Source organism: Nilaparvata lugens, chromosome 6 (genome assembly GCF_014356525.2).
Source record: "Nilaparvata lugens isolate BPH chromosome 6, ASM1435652v1, whole genome shotgun sequence".
Lineage (NCBI taxonomy): Eukaryota > Metazoa > Arthropoda > Insecta > Hemiptera > Delphacidae > Nilaparvata > Nilaparvata lugens.
In genome coordinates, this window is record NC_052509.1 from 21130581 (window position 1) to 21156112 (window position 25532).

Sequence of the window (25532 nt, forward strand, 5' to 3'; positions counted from 1 at the left end):
TATTTATACAGGTTTGAATAGTCCAGAAGGCTGCAGGGTCTCAGGCCTTTTCTTGGATATTAGAAAAGCCTTTGACACAGTCTGTCACTCTATATTGCTGGAGAAACTGCGTAGGGCTGGAATAAGAGGAAACATTCTCCAGTGGTTCCATTCTTACCTGAGTGGAAGAAAGCAATGTGTTACAGTGCAAGGAGTAAAAAGTAATACTTTGACTTTGTTGAATTGTGGTGTTCCCCAAGGATCTGTACTGGGCCCGGTTCTATTTCTGGTTTATATTAATGACTTGTTCAACCATAAATTCAAGGGATGTGTTACATCATTTGCTGATGACACAGCCCTGGTTTATGTTGCTAAGGATTCTCATATTTTGTGCAATATGATGCAGAGAGATCTAAATGATCTTAGCTTGTGGTTTGGAATGAACAGGTTGGCTCTGAATTCGAACAAAACTAAGTATATGTGCTTTTCCTTGTCTACCTCGGTTGACCTCCCTACCCCGCTCAGGTATCATGATATGGATTGCTTGATGGGGCAGCGGAATTGTAATTGTGATGTTGTCTGCCGGACCAATTCTATCAAGTACCTAGGGTTAATTTTAGATGATACTCTAACTTGGAGGCTCCATATCAAGAAGCTGAAGCAGGTTCTCTTTCTGATGCTGCGGGAATTCTATCACATAAGGCATCTGTTTCCCGGTAATGTTGTCTCTAATATGTACTATGCATTTGTGCAGTCCAGACTTGGGTATGGTATTTCGTGCTGGGCATCCACTTATATATCTCATTTCTTGCCTTTGATTAGGCTGCAGAAGGCAATTATCCGTGTTATTTGCGGTGAGGGTGGGCGGGTCCACTCATTCCCACTTTTTAAAGCAAGATCCATCCTGCCGTTGAGATATCTGTATGTCTTCAAGGTTCTGGCACTATTTTATAAGAAAAGTGGTAACCATGGACCTGATGTAGGCCTACCCTATTACACTAGGAATGCTGAGAGGGGGTTCATAACATTGCCTCGTTCTCATTGTACTTTGTTTTAGAAGAGCTTCGTTTTTTTGGGCCCGAAATTTTTCAACTGTCTTCCCACTGAAGTCAAAAATGTAGCTAGTATTGCTTCTTTTAAATCTAGATTAAGATTGTGGTTGATGAATCGTTCACCGGGAGAGATTGAGGATCTTTTTGGAATTTTAATCTGAACTTTATTCACTCGTTCTTCTTTTTTTTTTTTTTGATACACCATTGGAAGGTGTAAGCTATGATTTAACAAAATCAGCTCCATGTTGTATGAGTGTGTGTGTGTGTGTGTGTGGTTTTAATTATTTATTATATTTACTATTTGGTATCATTCATATTCATTATCATTATTATTTTATTCCCATTATTTTCAGTTTATAATATCTCATGTGTGTACGCTAAGCGAATTCCCTATTTTATTTTCAATTGTGAGATATGCTCCTGTTTGCAGACAAAGTTCACTCTTTAGCAAACAGTATTGTATTCATTGACTGTACACTAAGCATTTTTGTTGAATTCAATATTTGATTATTGTTATTCTGTAATGTACTTGTCATAGAATAAAGATTTATTTATTTATTATTTATTTATTTATAAAATTATGATTATTTTATCCACCCTATTCCCAATCTTACTAATTAGTTGTTGGGCCGTGTATAAGATTATCGTACCCCAGTTGAAAATAAATTTAATTGAATTGGATTATTTAATCTATACAGGTTTTTAGTTTTTCATTGCATAGAAGTTGATTGTGATTCTTTCAATATTCCAATATTCATTATTTGAAATGAAATTTATCATACATTATTCATCATTAACTAGGTGTTTAGGTGTTGATTGCGTAACTTCCGTTACAACAAAATATCATCCTTACATTGTTGAAAACGTCTACAAAAGATCAACAAAGTATGAGAAAGTATGCAAGATAGTCATGGTTCTTGTGAGTCAATGTCTCCTTCCAACTCGAGAATCTAGACCTACTATTTTCCTTATACCGTTGCTATCCTGTAAAATACCGGTCAAACCGTTAGAACTCTCAGCCGGTGATATCATAAATGTACTGTATCTCAAGATGCTAGGACTGAAATAATAAATGACACTAAAACATTATTAATAATATTGAAGATTAGAAATCAAATGATTGAATAAACGCTATCTCTATCGAGATGGAAACGAAGTTAATCATTCTAGTTTTATTCATCAAAGATTCACTCACTATCGCTTGTGATGGATTCACTATCTCGCTATGATTCCCGGTTTATAACTCGATGCTTGTTTTGCCAAAGTACACTGATTCGTTGTCCGATCTCTCAAAATGATACCTCATTACTGCCAACCAATCACGCGTACTCACAAAGTTAATTACCCATCGCATTTCGATAGGATTATTTGACCAGACCATCAATGCTAATTGACATGAAACAACCTGGGTTTAATAAAAGATCACGCATCCTTATCAGCTAGCAGCTATGGTCGTATAATAGCCAGGCAGCGAATGATAAACGTTCCATGTGGCTGTTATGAGCAAGCAGCAAGCAGCCAGGTCTGCCGTGCAAACATTTGAGTTATTATACAGAGTGGCGGCTGAAGTAAGCCACTTCTACACTGAGATCCACTCTTAACTGTCAGCATTGGTGACAATGGGAAGTAATGATGCTATCTATGAACAGTTCTGACAGAATGATGTGAATCTCACTATAGTCATGCAGTGATGGATTGTTGGAAATAGCTGTGATGATAAATCTAGCGCCGTCCCCTCTCTGAACTCTTGAATAATAATTGTACAACGTTCATTGTGTATAATCCGGTGTGATTGCGGTTGGCCTGCCCCGGAGTCCACTTCATTAAATCAACCCCAAATGCCATTTCGAGAATTGTTGCATCAGGCAACTCCTCTAATCGTTTGTCCTTAGACAGATTCCACCCAGATACCTGGACCGATATAATTTTGCTTCATCACGAAGGATATAGATGAAGGGTTTATTTTCTATATGCATTATTATCAATCTAATATAAATAAATTGATTTACACAATAATTGTGAAGAAGAAATGGAAAAAATATGAATTCAGGGCCGTATGCAGATGCTCGGCTTAAACTGCGTCTACAGTAAACGTGTTAAAACTTGAACGCCTTTTAAACCAAGGGTCGTTTGCAAAGTGACCGTTTAAACTAAATTTCATTTAAAACTGGATTAAATCCGTATCAAGTAGAGTTCGTTATACATAATGTGGCTCATTCTTGAGTTTAAGCAAACAGCTGATTAAATTCAGATTAAGCTTTGACTGTGCAAACGGCCCTAATCGGTATGCTGACAGGAAAGAATTGAAAGTTTAGTTAAAACGGCTTTATTGTAGAGTTGGCTGACCTGATTCCTCTTATATCCAATCAGAATCTAGTCATCTAGATGTTATTTACTGGAGACACACAATTGAGATTCGATAATTCTATGTCACTTCTCAATCATTGAGAATAATTCTTCTTTATTATTTAATTAGGGATGTATCCATTAGCCATCTCTGCAGATGATATAATAAATTATCCTTCATTAAAATATTCTACTCCTAGACAATTTTATATGTGAACCGGTACCTATTCTATCGGGCTCCCAATTTGGAAATAGAATTGTGTTACTTTGAAGTCAATTTCATGAACTATCTACCATTTGATTTGGATAACCCAGTTTTTGAATCTGCCAAAGATTGGAACTTGATAAGAGCCATCGGTAGTTTGATGTGCTGAAGCCATCATGGTGATGTTGAGAGTGAAGGTAGCACGATTCCAATGCCTTCTGCATCCTAGAATCAATCAAGTTTTAATGTATTGGACGAGGAGAACAGCAAACTGATTGAAGCTGCAGTCTAGTGAGATTCACTTAGAACTGTCATCATTTTGTATAAACAACATCAATGCCTACCATTCAACCACTGCTGACAGTTGAAAGATGAATCTCACTTTAGTATATACATGCTGGTGAAAATCCAATCGATTTGGCTATTCTGCATCAGCGCTGCTCTGCTCTGCTCTGCTCTGCTCTGCTCTGCTCTGCTCTGCTCTGCTCTGCTCTGCTCTGCCCAAATGAATAACTTATCACTCGTCGTCACTCGTCACTCGTCACCATCAGGAAATGAACATTACCGGTACCGGCACAACGAGAGTGCCGGTAATTCTTTTCTGCATTACCATGTGCTCTCAAATGCTCACACAGTCTACTCATGCACAGTGTATTAGCAGATATTATTCCTTATTAACCTTGTTCCTCAACACTTTGATCAATGACTGATCAAAGGTTAGATTTTGGGGAGCTTCTTATGGCTTCGTATTGGCGGAGGGGGTTTGATATATGTGAAACTTTCCCGGGATAACTGAAATTAAGAAGTCTTGAGAAATAATCTTTTGGCTCAATAGTTGATTGATTTTTTGACTGAAGCTCTTTGGGCTACGTAACAAATCTTCTAAGACAGTTTTTTTGGGGTGGGAAATCTTGAGTTCTGAATTTGAGGAGACTGGAGGGGAGGTCACTTCTGAATCATAGTGTTACAAACGCAGTTGTCATGAGTCACAGGTACATGACACTAGCCGTTATAGAGCTGCTATTGATATTTTTTCTGTAATGAGAATTCAGAAATTGATTGGTTGAAAAATTATTTAGAAATTAAGATTTATTCGAAATTATTCAAATTTTCAAATTAATTTGTTTTTCAATTTCAATAAATTATTGATTATTAATTTTCAATTGAATTATTAAGTTCAAAATAAATTAAGGTTGTTATTAATAACAAAATTATACAGACAAACATTTGATGGACTTCAGCCATAATTTTACCCATAATCAACCACTTTTCATATTCAATGGTAACTGTAGGAGAAATTTAATGTGAAATACGTGCGCCAAGTTCCTCTGCTGCACTCAAGAAACCATTTCGCCCTCTCCTACGGCTCGTGCGTAAACGTTTCTTTCGGTGCAGTAAACTGTCACTTTGCGCACTAGTTGCACAAATAACTATTTTCCATCAGTCTTCTTGGTTATGTGTGAGAAAACTTTTTATTTTTTGCTGAGAAGGTTGCCCATGTGACCTTTTGGCTTGTGCTTAGGTAATGGGTGTGATTATGAGCGATCAGTGGACCTGCAGCTAGGTAGGTTCCAACCCACAAAGAGGCTATCTATTCTATCTTTCAACTTCTGTTGCTTAGCAGAGCAGGCTCTTCGATATTGGTACCTGGTCCAGTTAACCTCATCCATTCAATTCCATTACCGTGCTAAATTGAAAAGTATGAGTGGCAACCAATTTATTGGTATGTGAGTCATATTTCCGTTTTCATAATAGCAGGCAGCTTTCAACAGGAGACCACCGCAGCAGTTACTTACTGGTGAGGACTACGAGTCACGTCTGTCGCGCCATAACAGTTTATTACAGCGAACTCGTGGCGCAAATGAAACTTTTCCATGAGAAATTCGCAGTAAAACTTTTTAAACCATGTTCGGACGTCTCATGCATACGAATAAGCTCAAATAAAATGCTATCCATCAGTCTTACCAAACCGTTGATAGGCAGGTCCCGAGGGAAGTGGCATTTAGAGAAAATTAATATGGTCCAAATACTTTTGAAAATTTCAATGCTTCATGATCCAAAATCATATATGATTAGTAGAATGGAAATTTCTCAATAGTTTTAAGTAATATTCAGGGGTCTGTTCAATCTAGAGTAATTAAGTAGACCTAATCCTGTGAAATACCAGTTAAATTTCCAATATCAAACATAACTTTAATATGAATTTTCCAATATCATCACTACCACTAAGATCAAAATTTTGGAACTTATATTACTCAGACAAGTTTTTTTATTGAAAGTATTTGATTATATTATCGTAATTGCAATTAGTTACAATAATTGATACTCTAGGAAAGCTACAACAGTACCGTAACAGGCTAAGGTTCAATTAATCTTTCCGTCTTTCAATTCACAAAAATAGTCTTCTACACTCTGTTCCTGATTTGACCATATTCTACTTAACATGAAATTATATCATTTAAGATAAGAATTTCTATGTTGTAGTGGCTTTGTTCACATAAATATTGCTATAGTGCAACTTAAAATACTTGAAATTGTCACAACCACTTATTTATTGAAAAATAGTTCTTTTTTTAGACAACAACATTTTTGTTACACAGAAACTGAATTTGTTCCAATTTTCCAATAGATAAGAGTGGCAGTTTCAATAATTCAAGTAAATTTTCAATTTCCATTATTCCATTGCCAATGAAATAGCTAAACTAGAGATTTCTGTTCACTTTGTAAAACAAGAATCTCTGCTACTAGGTAATGGTAATGGTGTAACACCCGAAACTATCATCTCAATTTTTCCATGAATGTTCGTAGCAAGTGGTTCTATTACTTTGTTGTGTTGGGATGTACAGCGGCACAGAAGAGAGGGAATGGATAGCATCGGACGCTTCTGTGCTCCAACATAAATAAAACAGAAAGAACAAAAAACCCATCTTGTTCTTGTCATTCAAGTAGTGATTTATTGTTCATGGATTGGATTGGATTTACTCCATTGGAGCAGTTTGCTTTTGAAAAATAAATGCAATACGTTTACGAGAGTAGTGATCAGATGGGATTTGATAGAATGGGATGGGATAGTATCCTTTTACCCCTCCATCATTAGTGACAATTTATACTCAATGACATTCTAGAGCCTCACTCTCTCTCTCTCACTCTCTCTCTCTCTCTCACGCTCTCTCTCTCTCTCTCTCTTTCTCTGTAGCTTCTATCTCTCTCCCTCTTCCATTTATCTCTCTCACACTTTTTTCATCGAGACAGTAATCAAAAGTGTTAATGAGATCCAATGGAATGAGATAATTTGCATGACTCACTGAATCCTGAATAGCAGGGTTGAATTAATAGAGTGATGAAATTCTATTCACAGGATTTTTCATAACAAGTGTCAAACGTTCAACATTTCCATGAGTAGTTGATAATGAGATGCGAGTGAGATGCGAGACGTTAGCTTAATGCCACTCGTTGAGTAATATCCACCTAACAGACATATTCAGCTTCTCCGGCAAGATCATGAACACCCCTATCGAGTTATTATAATAAGGGTATGTAGAGAAATAATAGTTAAAAACAACTAGCGTTGTATTTTCCTCAATTCGATTTTCAGGCGTCATAAGCATTCTGACTTCATGGATACTATTTTAGAGAATTGAAGAAGATGAACCACGAATTGTGGTGTAGGTGTAGGGTACTTGAGCAGAGTGTTGGTTTTTACAAAATCTCCCTCGAAGTTGCTAAATTCAACATTGAAATACATGGGAATAGAATCTCTGGACCTCATTGACATTACAAGATCAACCAATGAAGGTTTCTTTTCGAAATGCAAGGCTAAGGGTCCAACTATACGGTGCCTTGGACGCACTGAATTATTTTCGCTCGTTAACACGATACCTTGTCTCTTATGAGAAACTGCCCTTATAGATGACCTCCCCATAAAAGGCTATGCATTCTGAAGACGCGCGAAATAATTAGTCAACTTTTCTATTCCTCTCCTACATTATTGTATTCTATCAATTACATTATAAATGTATGTCAGTTGAACCTGTTTGGTTGAATGTTTATAGTGGATTTTTTAGTGGCTGGCCTAATGCTCCAATACTGTATATCTGTACTTGTATATTTATATTTATACTTGTATATTGAGCTCAAAATCAACACTGTCTGCCTACCTTCCTCTCCAAATATTATCGGAAGATAAATTTTGTTATCAGCAGATATCTGGAGTTGGACATGGGGTTCAACTCGACTGATTACAACTCTGGAACGGAGACAATAATCTCGCCGGTGACACTGAGCTCAGACTGGAGCCGCGTGGCCCGCCTGCTGCTGGTCGTTGGCTTGGCTGTCATCGGCAGTGTAGGCAATGTCTACATGGTCAGTGCTGTCATGATCGAGGATCACCTCAAAAAGAAAGGTAATAATACATGAACCCACATTGACATTATTCAGTATATTATTATAGAATAATCATTTGGAATAAAAATACACATGATAAAATGATCACAATATTATCAAGAATTTAAAAAAAAGTACCTACCCATTTTAATTTTTTTTACGAACAACTTTTTTATTTTTTTGTTGATTCATACAATAAGTACTTCAATAAAATTATCGGGAGGGGAAAAATAGGGTGACCTTGTGCTATTCCTTCCCAAATTTAGATAAGGTTACACATAGTCCGAAATAGGTTAAGTCTTGTTGTTGTTCACTTTATTTTCACAAAGTAGATTTTTAAAATAAGATGCTTCAAAACCAAACATAGAGAAGTATTCACATTATTATCACTAAATAAGAAATATTCAGATATTTGAGAAATGGGTAATTTTGAAGGACAAAAAACTTATTTCAACATTAATGCCATTTTCAAGTAAGTTGAGGTTTTTTATTTCTTGATAGTAGCTCAAGCTAAGTAGTTAATATTCATCACAATATTTTATTATTCACAGTATCATTACTATCGGAAAGTGTTGGAGATATTGCATTCATTCAGATGATAATGTATAAATAAAATCATAATAATAACGTATCAAGTCTGGGTAGTTGATTAGAATAAATTGTACTTTCATTCAATATATATAATTATTGATAACTAGCTGGCCCGGCGAACTTCGTACCACCAAATAGTTAATACATGTCATGACAAACTTTAGCTGGATGCACACCTGAGGAGGTGCGATCCGGCATTCTGCATCAAGGTGATTCTTGCTTATTGGTTTGAATGGAAGAACTCACACACACTAAATCGGGCATGGCGTGGAACGGTGTGATAAGGCAATCTCCAAAAGATCAACACGTTGTATCACCAAGCCTCGCCTCCTCAGGTGTGCTTAGCCTTAGCTTAATCTGATGCACTCTATTTTTATGGAAATTATCCAACTATCAGTATTTATATTTCAATTTCAATTTATATCTCAACATAGACTTCCTATGTGCTTAGTTGGTTGTGCAGCAGTTTGTATTTTACTTTCCTTGCCCTATTACCATAGGTAAGGAAAGTATTGCTTTCCGAAAAAAATTAAGGTACCCCAATTTCTTAATTTCTATACGTTTCAAGGTCCCCTGAGTCCAAAAAATTGGTTTTTGGATATTGGTTTGTATGTGTGTGTGTGTGTGTGTGTGTGTGTGTGTGTGTGTGTACACGATATCTCATCTCCCAATTAACGGAATGATTTGAAATTTGGAACGTAAGGCTCTTACAATATAAGGATCCGACACGAACAATTTCGATGAAATGCGATTCAAGATGGCGGCTAAAATGGCGAAAATGTTGTCAAAAGCAGGTTTTTTGATTGGTTCTCCTGGAAAAAATCAGGATTTAAATTAACCGGCTTCTGTGCACCTGCACCTGATTATAATATATTTATATTTGATTGCAATAGTTCAACAGCTCAGTCAATTTTGTCCTCACTCCCACCACAACCTGGCCATCGCGCCTCTCTCCCCATTATCGACTCTTCTTCTTCATGTGCCGTCTCCATGGCGGAGGTTGGCTATCATGATGGCAATTTTCACCCTGCTTACAGCTGACTTGAAAAGTTCATTTGAGGTGCACTTGAACCAATCCCTTAAATTGCGCAACCAAGATATCCTTCTTCGCCCCACTGACCTCCTACCTGTTATTTTGCCTTGCATAATGAGGTGCAATATTCCATACTTGTGACCTCTCATTATGTGACCCAGGTACCTTAATTTGCGCTCCTTGATTTCACCAATGAGTTGCAGTTTCTTACCCATTCTCCTCAGAACCTCTTCATTTGTAACATGATCGGTGTATGAGATTCTCAGCATTCTGCGATAGGTCCACATCTCAAAGGCTTGTATTTTCTTCTCACCCCATCTATTCAATGTCCATGCTTCCACACCATATAATAGTACAGGAAACACGAAACATTTAAGGAGACGCATTCGTAATTCAAGCTTGATGTCTTTTGATGTCAGTAAATTCTTGATCCTGATAAATGTGGAACGTGCTTTCTCTATTCTTATTCTGAGTTCTGAGCAGTTATCAGCATTGGAAGTTACCCGTGTCCCAAGGTACGTGTAGGAATCCACCCGCTCCAAACGGATTCCTTCAGCGAATAGATCCCCGATAGGAGGTTGGTCTTTGGTGATTACCATGTACTTTGTCTTTTTAGAATTTAGACTCAAACCACCTTCTTTACTTGCAGTAATGACACTGTTCAGCATCCTCTGGAGATCTTCCATATTTTCTGCCAGCAGTACAGTGTCATCCGCATACCTTAGGTTGTTGATAGGTGTGCCATTAACTCTTATACCTCCAGTCTCATCTTCTAGGGCCTTGCTGATGATTCTTTCGGAATAAATGTTGAAAAGGAGTGGTGAAAGCACACAGCCCTGACGAACCCCTCGTTTGATTTCCAGCTCTTCACTCAACTCAGATTGCACCCGTACTGTGGCCTTTTGGTTATAATACAGGTTCCTTATCAGGCGGGAGTCACGAGCATCCAATTGCATTTCTTTGAGGATATCTAGTAGCTTGTTATGTTGCACCTTATCAAACGCCTTGTTATAATCGATAAAACATGCAAATACTGGCTGATTTACATCCAGGCATCGCTGCAAAATTACGTTAAAAGCAAAAAGAGCCTCTCGTGTCCCCAAACCATTCCTGAAGCCGAATTGTGTATCAGATAAGTTCTCTTCTACCTTTTTGGAAATTCTCCGGTGTATTATTTTTAGGAATGTTTTCATTGTGTGACTCATGAGGCTTATCATGCGATAATCTTGACACTTTCTAGCATTTGTCTTCTTTGGGAGAGGTATAAAAATTGACTTCAGCCATTCAGTGGGAATCATACCAGTTTTGTAAATCTGATTATATAAATGTGTGAGTATTTTCACATAATCATCGTCAATGAGTTTGAGAATTTCTCCAGGGAGTTCGTCTGGACCTACAGCCCTTCCACTTTTGATGTTTTTTACGGCAACTTCAACTTCACTTTTTAATATATCTGGTCCAGATTCTTCACTATTATCACAGCAGAGGAGCTCCCTTTCGTCATTAAAAAGTTCCTGTATGTATACTTCCCATGACTTCAATTGATCTTTCACATCTAGAATTATCTTCCCATTATCATCAGTTAAATGGTATCTGCTTTTATTTTGCATTCCAGTGAACTGTTTTATTTTCTTATGCATGTTATGAGAGTCATTTAAGCGTTCTAAGTTTTCTATTTCATCACATTTTTGTTTTAACCATGCCTCCTTCTCTTTTCTACATTTGTATCGAATTTCGTTATGTATTCTCTTGTATCTTTGCTTGTCACCAGTTTTGAATTTCCGACGTTCTTCCATAAGATTGAGTATATCCTCTGTCATCCACTGCTTGCTCCTATGTGTCCTTTGGCAGTTGAGATAATTCCTACTTGGCTGTAGTAAAGCAGTCTTAAATTCCCTCCATATTGTTTCAGGCTCGACCACTCCACATATCTCATCATCTATAGATTCCAGCTTTCCATTAATTTCCTGACAAAGTCTTGATTTGAGGTTGACATTTTTGAGCTTCGTAGTGTCTATCCTAATGTGTGTATTTGATGGCTTTGTTTTTTTCAATCTAACTTTTATCTCTGCCACCAAAAGATTGTGATCGGAGTGAACATCAGCACCAGGATATGTTTTAGCACTTTTAATTGCATTTCTATACCTCTGGTTAATCATAATATAGTCAATCTGGTTCCGAATAATTCTCTCTTCTGAGTCCTGAGGTGATTTCCAAGTATAAAGTCGTCTTTTGGGTAGTTCGAAAAGGGTATTTGTGACAACCATATTGTTCTCCTGGCAAAATTGAAGAAGGCGATCTCCTCTCTCATTTCGTTCTCCCAGTCCAAAACGACCAATCCATTGGTTATGTTGACCTTCCCCAATCTTTGCATTCAGGTCACCCATGACTATAGTAACATCTTGATGTTTTATAACCTCCATCACACTATGTAGATCTTCATAGAACTTTTCTATTATCTCATCCTCTTTTTCTGCGGTTGGAGCATAGACTTGGATCAGATTCATTGTGCCAACGTCCAAATTCAACTGAAGAAGCATTACTCTGTCTGACAATGGTAAAAAGTTTTTAACTGCCTTTTTGATGGATTGGTCAATAATTACAGCTACACCATTGAGGTTTGAGCTTTCTGAACTACCTGAGTAATAAACAGTCTTATCCAGAACGTCTCTCTGTCCGTTATCCTTCCATCTGCACTCACTGACACCCATCACCTGTATACTCAGTCTATTCATTTCCTGGATAACATTGTGCACCTTACCAATTTCAAGCATACTTCTTACGTTCCAAGTACCTATTCTCAATTTACTTTTGAGGACCTAATAATAAAACTCTTTTTTTATTGGAAATATTGATAAGCTTATTTACATTGATATATTTTTACTGTTGCGTTTATTTATGGGAATATATTTGTTTTTTGGTCAGCATACAAAGTTTTTAGAAATTTTTATTCTTGACCTGATCCATACCGTGATTTACAGTCTGAGCTGTCTTGGTACCAAGCACTATTGTTATGCAACACATTCAATTTATGAATAATTATAATTAGTTTTAAATTATGAGCAACTATTACTCATCATCCTTTGGTGATGTCACATTCTTCAGTCAGCAAGTATTTGTTGATAATTATTATAATAAGTCTGCTATATATCACATAAGGTTCCAGAGATCTTCTAGAATTGGCGTCATAAGTAACAAAGAATTTCGAAAGGATAAATTGGTGCACACCAATATCCGTTCAAAGCGTTTTGTGACTCAATTAGAAAAATTATAGTTGAGTTTCATTATTCTTGATTGGATATAATATGGTTACTGTATACCAGTCACCGACTATCTTTTTGATGTCTTTCTTGGTATTCTACAATATCTTCAAAAGAGCGGCGGTAAGACTTAATAAATATCAGTCGTCTAGACCCTTCATGTTAGTCCATTATTATAAAGTTACTCATGCATTTATCACTGAGCTGAAGCTGTGGCTAGAACCCCATTATATTTGCGAGCCGGACGGCCTTCAATTTCTGCAAATTTATTCGCATGATAGGGATCATAGTATCACTGTTGGGCACCCAAGTAGCATTTCATATAAAATCACTATCAACGTGGAGCATATATTGGTATATCCAAATACGGCTTCACAATATTTACATAGATATTGGAAAGGTAAAATAGTCTTAAACAGCTTCAACTAGAACTCCTTTATAATATATTATATTGGACTTTTTCAATGGTGAAATTATGTTTCCAATGGGAATATCTCTTTCAAGATAAATTGAGCTTTCTGAACTACCTGAGTAATAAACAGAACAGAAATATTCAGCTAATTGAGATATCTTAATTAATGTACCGGATATGGCTGTGCTGACATACCGGATGAGGATGAGCAGGAATACGAGTGGAGAAAAGGTGATGAGCACCCCGTTTGTATTTCAAAAATTAAAAGATGTGGATTCAATTTTCATAGCAATCAACAGATTTATCCTGGTGAGTGATGAGTTGGAATAATTTTGGGAAAGTGAGAGAGGAGAAGAGACTGCGAAAAAGAATTGTATAAACAATAGAGAAATGTGGGGATGACATAATCGAACAAGAAAGATACCTAATGAGAGATTGAGTCAAAAGCAAGCCAACAATAATTAATTGACAGTCTTCTTTATAATTGGATAAAAAACCAATTCCCTCTTCTTTCTTCGACGCTTCGCACGCTTGCTAATTGAAAACATTCTGATCATCTACCTCTCACTCTCTTATTTCATCTCATCTCATTAATTTGTTTATTATTTCATCAATCTGTTTCGTCTTCTCTCACAGGTTCTCACTATTATCCTCTTTCTCCAGTTTGAATACGTTGGCCCTCAAGTTCCTTATTCTCATCGTAGGCAGAAATGAGATATTTTCAACGAATCGAACTAGTCAAATGCGAATACTGCTATACAGTCTTATTAATGAATTTGAATTTATAATATTTCTTCTGAAACGAGAAAATAAATTTCTTATATTTTTCTGACTCAACGAAAACCTGATATGTTGGACTACTTATCTTTTTTATTGTTCTATTATTCACATCGGATTTCTTTCGCACCTCTGATATGAATACGTTTGCTTTACTTTACAGAAATATCTAGGAATTGAAATTAATTTTTTGCAAGAAGTGCAAAAGATTGTAACGAATTTATTTTATGTAAAATAATAATCTAATGAATTCATTTCAATACATACAGCAATATAAATCAATTCATGCTGAATATTTAGTGTATTTTTGGAGGCTTTAGTTGGTGATATTATAACGTGAGTAACGTTTCTCCTTCCAACAAAACATTCAATCAATAATTAATTAGGTCTCTTATACTGCTCATAGTATAGAGTGGAGAATGAGGAGAGAAAATGAGAATAATATTTAACTGTTTGACGGTGAATTCATTGATTTGATATATTAGTTTTTATTTTTTATATTATCATCGGAACAATTAAGAGGAAGATTTGTAATAAAAGCAACGTGGAAAATATGTTTGATGTAATACTATAAATAAAGAGAGAATTTCTTAATACGTTTTAGTAGAAACTAGAGAGTCAGAGGAACGATATTAGTTTAGGTTGGGGAAAACTTGAATGAGTTAATAATTCTTTATTGACAATGACGACAATATTGATGATATTATATTATTATAATGATCATGCCGACGATTATGACGATGATCAAGGCAAACGATCAAATATGTTCAAAGCCAGACTCAGTAGATTAATTGGAAAGTCTGTACAAAATAATTAGTGGTATGTGAAAGTGAGTTCAAAGTGGAATGAGAAGAGTGATCATAAAATGAATGTTTAGGGAAAACTTTTATATGAGTCAATATTGATTATGATAATGAAGGAGCTGCTGAAAGTAATGATGGTGATGACAATGTGGTGGCGACACTGACAATTACGACCATGTTTGTGGGCTCTGCTGTATTTTATTAATCCGTTTGGCCATATTACAAACGTATAGAGTGCATTTGTCACAGTTTCCTCTTTGAAAATATCAATTAGACAGCTATTTTTCAATACTTGCTTTGATCAGGTTGCTGAACCTCATGTCGCTCATCCACATAATAATTATACATATACTATATTGTCAGGAAAGTGTATGAGGTGTGCTGGGCTCCAATGTTGACAAATGACTGTTTATCGGCGACAGAGAGGGGTTTACGCTGGTGACAGTTATCAAACTGATTCAAGAATGGACAAGAGTGTGGAGGGTGTAGAGAGACAAAGTAGGATGAGATGAAATGTTAATAATTTGCCACAATGCTAGATCCAATAATGCACTGGATACAGCTGCCGACTGCCATTTTGGCCTATGTATGAGTTGCCTTCATATTAGTTATTTTTACTATTCCCCCAAAAGAAGATGCTGTAGCGTATTAGGGCTAAAAAATATCCATGATACACCTTCTGAGCTGTCTTTATAGTGGATGCAGTCCTCACAGTTCTCAGTGCAAAAAGTGCATGATAGAGCTGTTTTATAAGTTTTTCCAAGTGTTTATCCCATTTCATATTTTTTTGCAATTCCACTCCAAGAAAACTAGTCACTTCAACAGACAAGCACTCCCTCCCATTTGAAGCATTCAGGTTTAAAGGTTCAGCATGATGTCCCCTCACGGCAAACCTGATATAGTTGGATTTAGTCATATTCAACTTCAATGCATTATGACCAAACCAATTGTTGAGTTGATGCATAGCCGTTTCAGCCCTAATCATAACTTCGCTATCATCCTTACCAGTAACCAGAACCGTTGTATCGTCAGCATATAAAATGAGCTTGCCATCTACATTATTTGGCAGGTCGTTTATAAATAAATTGAAAAGAGTCGGTCCAAGCACAGAGCCCAGTGGCACACCTTGCTCTACTCTTTCCCATGCTGAAAATACCAGTGAACTCCCATTACTCAATTTAACTGACTGATATCTATTTTCCAAATAGGACACGAAAAATTTCCCTGCACTACCAATAAATCCATAGAATCCAAGCTTATTCAACAACAGCTCATGGTCTACCATATCAAACGCCCTGGATAAATCGCAGAAAAGCCCTAAAGCCTTCCGCGATCCATCCAGAGCATCCAACACATCTGATACAACTTCAAATATAGCAGACTTTGTTGACAATCCCCTCCTGAATCCAAATTGTTTGTTATGAAAAATGTTATTCTCATCTAAGTGAACCATCATCTGCTCAAACACAATCTTCTCAAATATATCTTGGAGAATACAGTTAAGAGTGCAATTGGTCGATAATTTTTAAGATCCTTCCTATCTCCCTTCTTGTGTATTGGTTTGATCAGAGCATACTTTAATTTTTGGGGAAAGATTCCTTCCTGCAAACACCTATTAATAATAAATGTTAGAGGCTCCAAGATAATGTGACTAACCTTCTTTATCACTCGTGATGAAATCTCGTCCCACCCAGTTGAGCCAGAATTTCTCAAGCTATTTATGGCTTTCCTAACTACACTTATTGAGACACTTCTGAACTTGAAAGGAGGATACTGCCTATTTATTTGCTTGAGGTACCGGTACTCTCTGCTCTCACATGTTCTAGCAGAGCCGGACATTTCAGATGCACATTCAACAAAATACTCATTGATAGATTCAGGCCATAATTTTACAGATATAAATTCCATTATGAAAATACTTAATTATGGTAATAAAAGTCAAAAACTGAATGTCAAAGAAGAATTTTATATTTATAAAGCAGCAAAATTAAACTGAGATAAAATAATAAACTTAATCCAATTAGACACCAATAACCCCATTTTTGATAGAATCATGCGAATTTAAACCCAAAATTTACAGTCCTAGTTCATAAAAACATATGAATACACTAACATATGATCAAAATAAGAATCTTCCATTAGTATTTATTTATTTAATTCATATCACTTGAAAATGGCATAAATGACCGAAACATGTCGTGATAAAATATTTTAAAAAAGGGTACTGAGATTTTTAATTATTTTCTTTATATTTATATTACAAGTAGCCCTATCCAGGAAAGAGATAAATAATAATATTATTATTGTTAAGAGAATGAACACTTGCCAACAGTTTGCCAATTGAATAATCTTATTTTCTCGAACTTCGTGCTTATTTTCAATTTTAGGCGGAAATGTTACTGAACATTAATTGTAGAGATTTTCAAACTCAATCTTTTTCACTTAAAATTTTTTGATTAAATTGCATTTGAAGCCTGATAATTGGAAATCTAAAATCAAACTTTGCATAAATGGGGCGGGGCTCCTGAAATTTTTACAGATATATGACTTGTGGCAGTTGATAGAGCTTATCAATGACTTATGTAGGTATGAATTTGATCAAAATCGTTGGAGCCGTTTTCAAGAAAATCGCGAACAACCCTGTTTTTGACAACATTTTTGCCAGTTTAGCCGCCATCTTGAATTGCATTTGATCGAAAATCTGGTGTAGCGCACTCACACAACTTTCCTTGCCGTTATGAAAATTGATCACCTGACGCTAGTGTACCCGCGCATCTCAAGTCTACTATTCAAAGATCTGAGCCAGCTGTTGACAGGACAATAACGCTGTAGACACACGAGGTCTGCTATCTCTTCATAGTGAATGATTTAATAGAATTAACAGTTGCCAACAGTTTACAATTATTGAATAATCACATTTTTTTCGAATTTTGAGCTTATTATCATTTTTAAGTGAAAATGCTACTGAACATTAATTGTAGAGATTTTAATGCTCAATCTTTTCCACTTAATTTAATTGGGAATCTAAAATCTAAATTTGCATGGATGGGGCAAGCTCCTGAAATTTTTACAGATATAGGACTTGTGGCAGTTGATAGAGCTTATCAATGACTATTTCAGGTATAAATTTGATCAAAATCGTTGAAGCCGTTTTCGAGAAAATCGAGAAAAACCCTGTTTTTGACAACATTTTTGTCATTTCAGCCGCCATCTTGAATTGCATTTGATCGAAATTGTTCGTGTCGGATCCTTATAGTCAAAGGACCTTAAGTTCCAAATTTCAAGTCATTCCGTTAATTGGGAGATGAGATATCGTGTACACACACACACACACACACACAACACACACACACACACACACACACACACACACACACACATACACACATATATATATATATAATATATATATATATATATATAATATATATATATATATACAGACCAATACCCAAAAACCACTTTTTGGTACTAAGGGGACCTTGAGATGTATAGAAATTTGGAAATTAGGGTATCTACCTTAATTTTTTTCGGAAAGCAATACTTTCCTTACCTATGGTATTAATAGAGCAAGGAAAGTAAAACAGATCTACCGACGGCTGTTGGATGACGAAATGATTATAACAGCTGATTCTTATTTCTGTGTGTGGCTAGCTCACAAATCTTCTCCCATAAGGATTACATGTAAACTTTGAAGGATCGTAGGGAAGAGTCCTGAAGTCGGATCATAAATTTGTTAGGCCATAAACCTGCTTCTGAACATAACATACACAACTTAAAAAAAAAACATCAAATTTGGTGCACACATAAAAAATTTATTGAATGTCAAAATTTGAGACTCGATTCTCATTTATATATAGATAATTGTAATGTTCTTGATTATTTACAAATAATCTATTAAACTTAACCATGATTCTTGTTTATCCATAATATTTGTGTCATGATTATTCCTCAAATTATTCTGATGCTCCATTCATTGATTGAGGATCATCGCAAAAGTAATTGAATGCATGATTTTATCATTGTTTATTGATGTTGTTTCCATCTTATCATAGAATTGCTTGATGCAATAAATGGATTTTATAAGTTAATCAAACCAGGCTACTTTAAAGGTTTCATCATGTAGGCAGTCGCAGTCTCATCTATAATAGTAATAATTTTTCTAAATGACTACTCTGATACTCTCAACTATTTTACAACTAATCTCAGAATTAAAGAAATTACTATTGTATGTAACATTATGTGTCCATGATTTATACTTTTTCAACAACTACTATATTCACGCACTTATATCACATTTTATTGGATTGTAAAGTTTTTATGCAGATTGTATCTCTCACTACATGAGTTATTCGCGGTACCTCCCTACTTGTTTGTAGCCGACAGGTTGCATGCAAGGTAAAACTCTCCTAGTATACATACATACCGCAGGAAACCATATTCTTCCCGTGGTAGAAAAACATCATTATCACTTACTTGAGAAAAATTAAAATATTATTTAATAGGCAGAGTGAGGACTTTTTAGTCCTATCTTCAACTCAACCTTGATTCATTTTTGTGCACACACCCTTAATAATGAATCCATATTTTCGTTCCTGTAGAATATGCTAATTTTATTTACATTTATTTTTTTCTTATAATTTGACTGCAAAATCTAACACTTTGGTTAATGTACAGTTCAATTCTAGCTTAAATGAATAGATTAAAGTTTGTCACTAAAGGGGTATATCACTCCTTCACAGTCTAATCTAGCAATGTCCATGCACTGTTTCTTTCAGTATCACTCTTGCTACGTTCAAAAGAGATCTGTAGGCTTCTTCCTTTTCAGTCTTCTAACTGTATTAAAGTTGTCAATGGGGTGTAGATCAACATTTGAATTGATAGCCGATTCAATATCTCATGTCAACATTCAAAATAATCTTCAAAATTCGAGAATGGAATATTAAGGGCAATAAGCCTGTTTTTCAATTTCCAATCATTTTATGATTATCTGTTTTATTAGCGTTGAATAGATAAATAAATTATTATACTCTGATACCTCCAATTATTTCTCAACCAATTCAATACCTGTACATCATAATTGTTCAATCTCTAATGAGTTGTTTGCACACCAGGCAACATCTTGTTGGTGAACACAGCGTTGGCCGACCTGCTGATCACGGGCCTGGTGATGCCGGCGTCGGCGACAGTGATCCTGGCCGGGCTGCACGACTCGCCGCCCGTCTGCGAGTTCCAGTGGTTCCTGGCCAGCCTGTGCTGGCTGGTCACCGTGCTCACCATCCTGGCCACCGCCGTCGAGAACTACGCGCGCCTCTGTCTCAGCGCAGACGCCTACGCACCCGCGTTCACCTCCACCCGCATCACCACCGCCGTCCTCCTCATCTGGCTGCTCAGTGGCTGTGCCGTCACCGCCCAGGTCGCCTACCGTCTGGGCCCCGACTACTGCACCCGCAAGTTCTCCGGTACATTCTCATATCAGGTACGGTATTATTATCCAGGTGAGGTTACTCAGGTGTTTTGTATATTATCATCATCAGGTGACGTCACTCGTCAGGGGAACTGTATTTTATCACTTTATTGATTCATATAATAATAAGTATATTATCAAAATGATAGGAAGAGAAATAATAAGGTAACCTTGTGCTATTGTGGTATATCACTAGCATGTAACCCGTGCTCCGCAAGGGTCCAATTAAAAACTTTACAAACTGAAAACTTGACGTAATGGAATCTTGAATAATTAAAAATAGGCCTATTACCATCTGGTAAATAAAAAATTCATATGCAAAATTTCAAGTTAATCAGTCCAGTAGTTCAGACGTTCGAACTACTTCGAAAGTTCGAAATTCGTGAATTTCCAATCCCTTACGTGTATAAGCCAGTAGTTCTCTCCTTTATTATAATAATATAGATTATCAGGTGAAGTTACTCAGGAGAATTGTATATTATCGTTATCTGGTGGGAGGTGACGTTACTTTAATTGTTTATTCAAACCAAGAATCAATCAATCATTCATCTACACACATACACACACAAGATACAATATAAATATATTCATACATATAGAAATGAATACATGCAAAATATTAACAAAAATCATAATAAGAACAAATCAAGAACTTTGGTGCAAAAATTAGAAAGAAAAGGATGTGGATTGAAGGGTTTTCCAACTAAATGATTACAAATGTTATTGGAAAACCTTGAATTTTTGGAGGTAAAAAAGGTATCAGTAGAAGTAAAATAATAGAAAGGTAGATATGAAAGAATGGAATGAAAGAAAGATAGGATGGGAAAAACGATAGGACAAGTGATTTCATACAGGTGAAAAATTACAATAATATTATGAAATTAGTGCGTCTTTTTTCAGCACACATTACCCTTCAATAATTGATAGATCACTCGAAACAGAATCATCATTTTCCTCAATATTTGTAAAGTAGGTAACTTAAATGATACTGAAGGTCATGCTGGATAGTTGAATTATGATTCAATTAACAATCTTAAAGTGTGAAAAATGAACTTCTCTCATTCTGTTTTTGAGTAATGTGGTATATTTTCCAAGTAATATACTCTCGAAGTATGAGAAACGAACTTTTCTCATTCTGTTCAAGTAATGTGGTATATTTTAAGAACAAACATACTGCATAGGCCAAAGCTATATTCAGTGACCTGTGTATTCAGAAGTCATTTTTATCATATAAAATGCAAGATAAAACAGGAGAACACTGAATAATACTCTATCTAGTCAATAGTCAATCTAAATACCAAATAGGAATTATAAATTTAAAAAAAAAATGATTCCATTGATTGCATTTCAATTGAATTTATTGATTAGAACTGATAAAATCAGTGAATGTAGGAATATTTAAATTTCAAATCCCAGGATAGGCCAATCATACAAATAATAGTAAGTTTTCTGAGTCAGTAATTTTGTTCAATTAATCAATATTTATTAATATAACAATAAATCGATGAAACACATATACAATACATTTGCCATGCCGTTGTCGTGATTTTATGTCGTTTGTAAAATAACTCACTTCTATAAAAGGTTGTACCATGTGTTATAGGTAACAGTTGCCATCCTGTTTGTAATCCTGCCAACAATTCTGACGTCCGGTTTCTACCTGAGGACGACGCTGCACGTCCGCCAAACAAAGTCCGACCCGAGCTTCAAGCCGCCCATCACATTCAGCTGGGACTACTCGCTCATGAAGACCAACTTCTACAGCTTCATCGTCTTCCTCATTTTCTGGCTTCCGTTCGGTGTCATCCTGGGCATCGGCAATATACAGAAAATCAACCCGCGTACATTCTACAACCTGGCTTGGTTGGCACTGAGCAAGTCTTGCATCAACAATTTCCTCTACTGCATAACCAATCGCCATTTTAGGAACGCCTACATCAATTTGTTCCACTATTGTTGCTGTAAGACGACGGTTGCGTTCTCGAGAAGGTCGAGGGGTGAGCCGAGCAGACCCACAGGGGATGTCAGGGTGCACATCATCCCAGGTTACAACATGTACTCGTACACAAGTCCCCAGAGAGCTCGCGAGACTGGCAAAACATCTGCTGGCAAAAGATCAGCGGGCACCAATAGAGGGGCCGGCAGATCAAACGGCAGAGATGTTTATCAGCTCTGATAAGCATACAAAAATTACTTGCATTTTTCATTTTATAAATAATTTTGTGGAACTTTTCCATGATCAATTAATCGAATAGATATTGTCGATTTTCAACAGATCTTGATTGAGTTTGACAATATTTTCTACATTATTTCATGTTCAATATGTTTTGAATGTATGTAATGCTATAATAATCAATTATGATTTATGTACTCTTGATCCAGAGATTTTGTAGAACTTCCAATGATCAAATGGAATATTTCAATAGGATTTGATACTAATTTCTCCTCAAAGATAATCCAGCATGGATTTTACACATGATTTAGATTTTGATGAGCTTCTACAATATTAAGAGAAGAATATTGTCAAATTAAACATTCCAAGGTAGGTAGAATTCGGCAATATTTTCCGAATATATCTTTCACATGAATTATATCTGCACTTGATCCGAAGAGTTGTTATAAATCTCTTCTGTGATGACATGAATAAATGAAATTGATATCGGCCGAATTTCAAAAAAATATACAAAACTCATCAATATTAGTCATCCGTGGTAAGATAGAATGAATGGAAAAGACAGTGAAGAATTTAAACAATTTCAAATTAACCTTTATAATAATATTAATTTCATCTGCAAATATCCTCCTCTAGAATTGAAAAAACAGAGCAATTCAATCTGCTCATGAAGCACCACTTAACTTTACTTTCCATGTTTATTTTACTTTCCATTATAATATTATGATGTGTGTTTAAAAAAAATATCCCGTTATCTCAATGTTCCAGGTACCAGTAAATATTTTTAAACCCGTTTTAGAAACTCATAGGTCTGAATATGAATTGAATTCATAAAGATAAGGAATTCAATAACTCATCTTTCATCTTATGCTGTGTTGATGATGGTTATATGTGTATTTAGTTGATGCTGAAACTCTAGGTAATAATAATGGGCATTGGTTGAATAATTGTACTATTCTATATTTTTATGTTGAAAAATCAATCAATATTTATTATGATATGATCAACAATCCGAGCTGAATGTTGTCATGATCTCCAACATACAAAGATGACATTATATATTCCTTACAAATGAAACCGGTATCCAAGTCTTATGTAAGAACAGCAATTTCTAAAAAAACTCTCTAGAAAGCTTTGTAAAATAGATCTTTCATTGCTTGGTACAACTAAAACCAAATCAATCAAGTGGATTGGTTAGCGGAAATTTTGTGCTAAAAATACTTCTATACAGTAGCAGCCTACCGGAAGAAAAAAAATATATATATATATATTTTATATAATGCTAGGAAAAACTGATCATAATAGTAGTCACAAAATTCAAAACAGTCCAGTTCTTATAATTCAAATACTTTTAATTGTTCAGTACTCCAATGTATTTATTGTAGTACTATGATTTAGGAAAAGTTTATTATTTGGACTGATTTTTTTAGATCATTGATATGAATTTATTGCTGTATGAACTCATTACTCATATCATATTGATGATAAACTGGATACATCAATCACGTGAAACATTATGAACCATAATAAAATGTCCTCTCTCTAGAGAATGAATCGATTATACTAATGATCACACTCTCCAAGATCAAGGAATCAACAATAATATATAACTCACACCATTATTCAAATTCAAGAATGAAAATAGTTGTCTTCTCTTCACTCTCAAAACATTATTCATTGCCGGTTGCTGGAGCCTCTATGCTAGAATAACGGACAAACGTACAAAATTATTATCCATATCAAAAATGAAATTGAATTCATTCCTTAAGTGAAACAGGGTTTTTATGGAGAAAGCTCCGTCCAATAAATTTATAGAAACATAACATGAAGAATAATAAATTATCTGATACTGTAATCCGATCCTGCTTAGCTCACCATATTATATTATACAATCTACCAATTGGTTCGTTCGATAATACACGCATAATATGATTGATCAAAATGCCGTAACCATTCTTGGTACAGTACAATATGTCACTCCAAAAAGACATAAATTGAAATTAATGAGTTTTCAACTATTACTCATAGATTAAATATATTGGAATGAAAAAAAATTGAATTTTTACTCATATAAAGATAAATATGGGGATTCAGAGAAATTTACCACCAATGTGGAGGTAAACCACAGCAAATTTGACCAATGTTCAAAAAGAATCGGAAATATTCCTATGAGAATAATTTTCATATTTACCACTCATTCCTAATAGTTATTATTTCTCGCGATTACTGATATTGTGAATTATTGATGCAAAAATTACTGTATGAAATTATTAGGTAATATTATCAGATTATTCATCTTATTAGTACCACCTGTGATTGTAGTGACTGCATAATTTTTTTCATTTACAAAACCAATAACTATACCGTATTGATAAATTCTCAGAATATATGGTCAGATGAAAATCTAGAGAGACGAGTAGGCCTACATAGATTTATGAGAAGTGGAGTTTTTATCAGACAAGTATTGTAGCTTTTGTAATGTTTCAAGAATTCTGAAACAGTGTGGATACAATAGAAAAAAGTAAAAAATGTAATTCCTTCCCCTAGAAAGTCTTCAGCAGTTTCTCATGACTCTGTTCTCTTGATGTTTGCTTCCTCGCATTCAAATATCTATTCAAAAAATGTTTCTTAGATATTGGAAATTCGTTTCAAGTCTATTCATTCAAGCAGTTCCATTTTTAGCTCTTCCATTTTTAGCACTTCCATTTTCCAGCTCTAATTACTGGTCTGATGAAATTCAAAAGCTCATATCAACATTAATTAAAAATCAAATTTAACAAACAATTAAATCTGTGTACCGTACTTCTGAATCCCAATATATGTGTTCATATCAAATAGAGGAGGAATATCATTATTTGGGGGAATAGAGGATTAGAAGAATACTTTATATGACTGGAAAATAATATTTCAATGATAAATTATAGAAATATGAATCATAATCATCCCATGTAGCTCATCTCTATATATAAAAATGAATGTATGTTTGTGTGTTAGTTTGTTTGTTTGTTTGTTCCCTATAGACTCGAAAACTACTTGACAGAACGGCATGAA

General features: G+C 35.3%; 1 protein-coding gene across 3 annotated transcripts in view; it reads left to right on the forward strand.

Moving 5' to 3' along the window:
- The window catches only part of LOC111048249 (melatonin receptor type 1A), a 111456-nt gene extending 85924 nt beyond the window's left edge, over window positions 1-25532 (forward strand). For 2 of the 3 annotated variants that reach the window (XM_039430379.1, XM_039430380.1), the window contains 3 exons: window positions 7785-7984; window positions 19956-20320; window positions 21912-25532. In XM_039430379.1, coding sequence (XP_039286313.1) covers window positions 7801-7984; window positions 19956-20320; window positions 21912-22484 — 1122 coding nt within the window. In that variant the 5' untranslated portion in view covers window positions 7785-7800 and the 3' untranslated portion in view covers window positions 22485-25532. Of the gene's footprint in view, window positions 1-7781; window positions 7985-19955; window positions 20321-21911 lie in introns of all 3 variants that reach the window. The other variant, XM_039430378.1, reaches the window with a different exon arrangement.